Source organism: Silurus aristotelis, assembly GCF_946808225.1.
Source record: "Silurus aristotelis genome assembly, contig: scaffold_149, whole genome shotgun sequence".
Taxonomy (NCBI): Eukaryota; Metazoa; Chordata; class Actinopteri; order Siluriformes; family Siluridae; genus Silurus; species Silurus aristotelis.
In genome coordinates, this window is record NW_028149007.1 from 22,501 (window position 1) to 27,495 (window position 4,995).

General features: G+C 41.7%; 1 protein-coding gene across 1 annotated transcript in view; it reads left to right on the top strand.

The window, feature by feature from the left end:
* The window catches only part of chtf18 (CTF18, chromosome transmission fidelity factor 18 homolog), a 17,875-nt gene extending 13,804 nt beyond the window's left edge, over positions 1–4,071 (top strand). Inside the window, exons 7-13 of the mRNA XM_083570918.1 lie at positions 135–359; positions 446–595; positions 1,167–1,297; positions 1,676–1,820; positions 3,099–3,215; positions 3,708–3,774; positions 3,865–4,071. Coding sequence (XP_083427044.1) covers positions 135–359; positions 446–595; positions 1,167–1,297; positions 1,676–1,820; positions 3,099–3,215; positions 3,708–3,774; positions 3,865–3,995 — 966 coding nt within the window. The 3' untranslated portion in view covers positions 3,996–4,071. The remainder of the gene's footprint in view (positions 1–134; positions 360–445; positions 596–1,166; positions 1,298–1,675; positions 1,821–3,098; positions 3,216–3,707; positions 3,775–3,864) is intronic.
* Positions 4,072–4,995: the final 924 nt, after the last annotated feature.

Sequence of the window (4,995 nt, forward strand, 5' to 3'; positions counted from 1 at the left end):
AGAAACTCACACAGGTAGTGATCTTACTGCAGGAGAACGTCAGGAACACACACACACACACACACACACACGGTTTACAAGTTTTTTGCATATTATTTTCTCTCTCTCTCTCTCTCTCTCTCTCTCTCTCTCAGGGATTGTATGATAATTTCCTCAGTATGAAGCTGAAGGATCCCAGTCTATCAGGTGTGTGTTCAGGACTGGACTGGCTCTGTTTCTCAGATCTGGTGAATGAGTGTGTGTTACATGGCCAGAATTACTCTCTCATGCGCTACCTGCCCTTCCTCCCTGCTGCCTTCCATCACCTGTTCGCCGCTAACTCTGTACCCCGCATCAGTTACCCCAACAGCCACTACGAGGTAGGGGTACTGGGGTACTGGGGTGTGTTTGAGACCCATATATTCCGTCTGTATATTATGACATTAACTTTCTGAATGTTCTTCAGGGTCTGATGAAAACCCAGCACACGAGAAACGCCCTGGTTGCCATGGTGGCAGAGATCCCTCCTTCCATCCGGACCCGAATCTGCCAGAGTAACCTGTGTTTAGACGTCCTGAGTCTTTTACTGGACCTCATTTCCCCCAAACTACGGCCAGTAAGTACAGTACCGCTAGGACCGGGGCATAAAACTACAGTACCGCTAGGACCGGGGCATAAAACTACAGTACCGCTAGGGCCGGGGCATAAAACTACAGTACCGCTAGGGCCGGGGCATAAAACTACTGCACCGCTAGGGCCGGGGCATAAAACTACTGCACCGCTAGGGCCGGGGCATAAAACTACTGCACCGCTAGGGCCGGGGCATAAAACTAGAGTACCGCTAGGGCCGGGGCATAAAACTAGAGTACCGCTAGGGCCGGGGCATAAAACTAGAGTACCGCTAGGGCCGGGGCATAAAACTACAGTACCGCTAGGGCCGGGGCATAAAACTAGAGTACCGCTAGGGCCGGGGCATAAAACTACAGTACCGCTAGGGCCGGGGCATAAAACTAGAGTACCGCTAGGGCCGGGGCATAAAACTACAGTACCGCTAGGGCCGGGGCATAAAACTAGAGTACCGCTAGGGCCGGGGCATAAAACTACAGTACCGCTAGGGCCGGGGCATAAAACTACAGGTAAGTGTTTTATTTAACTACCCATAAAAGGTGTGTGTGTGTGTGTTGCAGGTTAATCCCCAGCTGTACAGTACGAGGGAGAAACAGCAGCTCTGTGAGCTCATTGATACGATGATCAACTACAACCTGACCTACAGACAGGAGCGCACACCCGAGGGGCAGTACACCTATGTCCTCGAACCGTCAGTACACACACTCACTCACACACACACACACACACACACACACTCACACACACACACACACACACACACACACACGCACACCTGCCAACCTTTAAACCACCAGGTTTACACAAGCGCAGATGCACCACTGGAGCTCCTGAATGGTAAAAAGGAAATGGAGTGGTTTTAAAAGCGAATGTGTGTGTGAGCAGTCCAGAGCCCATGTGATTAGATTTAAAGGTTATCTGATTAATAAAATCAAATAATTTACAAAAATAATAAAATTTTGTGAAATTGCAGAGTTAAAGCAATTCTCTTCTTTACTTCTCATTCTCAAGACATTACTGTGTGTGTGTGTGTGTGTGTGTGTGTGTGTGTGTGTGTGTGTGTGTATAGTAACATTGAGGATGTGGTGAGGTTTTCTGGTCTACCCCCTCGGAGACAGCTGACCTATCAGGTGAAGCAGTTGATCTCCAGAGAGACGGAGATGGAGAGGATGAGGAGGGTGGAGCGAGCACAGCAGAAACGCAACCCTCAGCAGGTCAGATGATGAACCACACTATGACCACGTGCAAAACGCTCACAGCAGAAACTTCTCGACTAGGGTTGCAAAACTCCGGGAAATTTCAAGACTGGAAACTTTCCATTCAAATGAACGGGAAAATACGGGAATGAATCAGAATAAAGTGGGAAATTACTAAATTGCAGGCGAGCCAATAACAGGGAACTTCAGTGAAGTTGAAAATGATGATAATTCTGGTTAAAACAAACAAATTAAATGCAATTTCAGTTGACTTTCTACCTGTACGTTCACCAATCACATGCAGGGTCACTGAGGCCACGCCCCCAACAGGCACTGTTCATTCCTACATCATATAACACAATTCCTACAATCCTGCACACTAAATAGTGTCAAAAATGTCCATCTTGGTAAATATTTACGTAAATGACATAAATATTACATACAATTCTGTGCTGTAAGTTTTTGTGCAACAAAATTATACAATTGTAAAAACTAATACACTGATTAAATAATACAAAACTGTCAATCTATTGTTTTCTATAGTATCAGTGTTAATACAGTAGCCAGCCAGTAAATCAGAAGTGCTAACTGAAAGCTAGCACTAGATCATTGATGAGGTTTAAGGCTGACTAGTTTAAGCTGTGCTGCTCTTCTACCTCCTGCTTGCTGAGACTGTATTGCAGAATACAGACACACTACTATTTTAATGTTTTTGAAAAAAGACTCTTATACTCCATAATTCAAATCTACATTCATCTGATTATAAATACAGAACAAAACATAGTGAAACTGTTCTCCTTACACTAATGATTTTTCGCTTAGGACCAAACTAAATCTTTATACTTTAGTTTGTATATGATACAGTTTATATACATTTCCCCAAATGTCTAATAAAATCTGATCCATTTCTGGTTTCCAACCTGGAATATTTCCAAAATTCCCCAGACGAAGTTCCCATGGAAATGTTCTGACTCTTTGCAGCTCTAAATGTACCCCAGAGTGATGGAGCAGTGATTGTGTGCTGCAAAATAGTGTTATTTTACAAGATATGCATGTACACGAAGCTCCGCCTCCTGGGAGCTGTGTAGTGTTTATCTGGAGACCTGACTTTGACGTGGTGAGATAACGTTCCTCACGGGAGTTCCGCACGTTGTTAACGTGAGCGTAGAGCGATTCTGTACACTAGGTTATAGTGAAGATGTGCTGAGGTTGGGCATTTCCCGGTTTCAGGTTTATTCTGCTGCGACTTTCATATTTCTTTAACCCAAGCATGTGATTTTATTTCTGTTTCTTTAGACTGTGACAGTTGAGGAAGTGAAGGAGGTGAAGAAACCTCAGACCCAGAAGCCTAAGATTAGGAACCACCATCAGAGGCTGGAGAACATTGTGAAGCAGACGGTGGTGGAGAATAAGGTAACACACTAACTCTGATGTTCTGCAGTACAGGTTCGTGCTGTTTCAGCGTATGGGTGGAGTTCAGCAGACCTGAAACACCTGCAGCTTCATTTGCATACCTCATTTATTTACCAATCAAATCAGGAGCAGTCTGCAGGCGTGCGCTGGTTTTCCATGCAAATCACAAATCCGATTTTTTTCTGACTAATGAATAGAGGTGATGTGTACACACACACACACACACACACACACACTGTATAGTGCAGTTTTATACAAGTTTTTTTTTTGTTTTTTTACCTAAAATTACATGTAAAAATTATTATTTTTTTTTTATTTCTTTTGAATACTTTTTTTTATTGCAGTTTGAAATGGTTCACACATTACTGCTTTGATTACTGCTTTTCCAGCACCTCCAAAACAAGTCTGTAGTGTAACTGATATTTTTCTTTATAAAATGTATTATATATTTATTACAAATCTCTAATGAAAACGAGTGAATTTGTATTTTAGCCCGAGACGGATTTCTTTGGCCGAGCCGTCGTACCTAAAGAGAAAGTGTCTCCTAACACGTCCACAGGTTAGTGTTCTGTCCCGCAACACACCACACGTTTATAGAGAACGGACGATTCGTCTGTGTAACGTCCCTCTCGTTCTCGCTTCTTTCTAGAAGACGATGGGAAACCCGGCGGCGTGTCTCAGATCGGTAAAGCTGTAGGGAACAGTGACGTCTGGTTTCGCTTTAATGAAGGAGTTTCTAACGCAGTGCGCAGAAACGTTTATATCAGAGAGCTGCTGTGAGAGAAAACTCCCCATCGTACGCTTTAATTAAGAAAACTGAATAAATCTTGTTTTTTGGATCGTTTATTACTTCTAATTCTGCTTGTGGTGTTTATTTCTACTCAGTTTAGCTTTGTTTATAAAGTGTTTTTATAAAGTCGAACATTGTCGTGAAGCAGCTTTTTCAGAAATATAGAGAGAAAGAAAATGTGGGTCAAATGTAGTAATTCATCCCAACAAACAAATTTCCAGAAAATTCCAGCTCATGCTAGATGACTACACATTTTCCAGACTCCACCCACGGATTTGACTTGAGCAGCTCAGGATTCAGAAACGGATCCTCGGGCATTTTCCCTTCGACCCATTTCACCAGCCTGGGAAGTGGAGGAAAAGATAACAGGTCAGAAACCCAATGCTCAGAACAGAGCAGCAAGAAAAGCTTTCGAACGTGAACGTCTAACGTCACTCACTCGGGGATCGACACAGACGTTTTCTCTCGTGGAAAATCCAACTGCTGTTTCGTACTTTCCACCATGTCCTTCAGCTGAGTCTCATCCAACTCATCCATCTGAACCCTCAGGAAAAAAGATCTCAAATTAATTAATTAATAATAATCATTTTTTATGCGTGTGGTTTAAATAGTAAAAAGATTTGATCATTTTTCACGCTAAAATAATTCAATTTGCATTTTTCGTATTTTTTTTACCTATTTTGCGGTTACTTTTATTGCATTTTTAAATAGTGCTCACATTACTGCCTTAATATATTACTTTAAAAAAATAAATGTATATACTAGTCCCTTTTATACTTTGATTCTAATTTTCATATAACCTACATTTTTTTGACACAGTGATCATTTACCACTGAAACTCGTAGTTGATTTTATTATAGATGATTAATTTCTGAATAAAAAAACCTCAGTCTTTTCCTGATGCAGAAGAATCTGATTAAATGGCAGTAAATATTATTAATAAATGCTTGTAGCTTATATGTATATAAAAATGTATATCTCTGAATTACA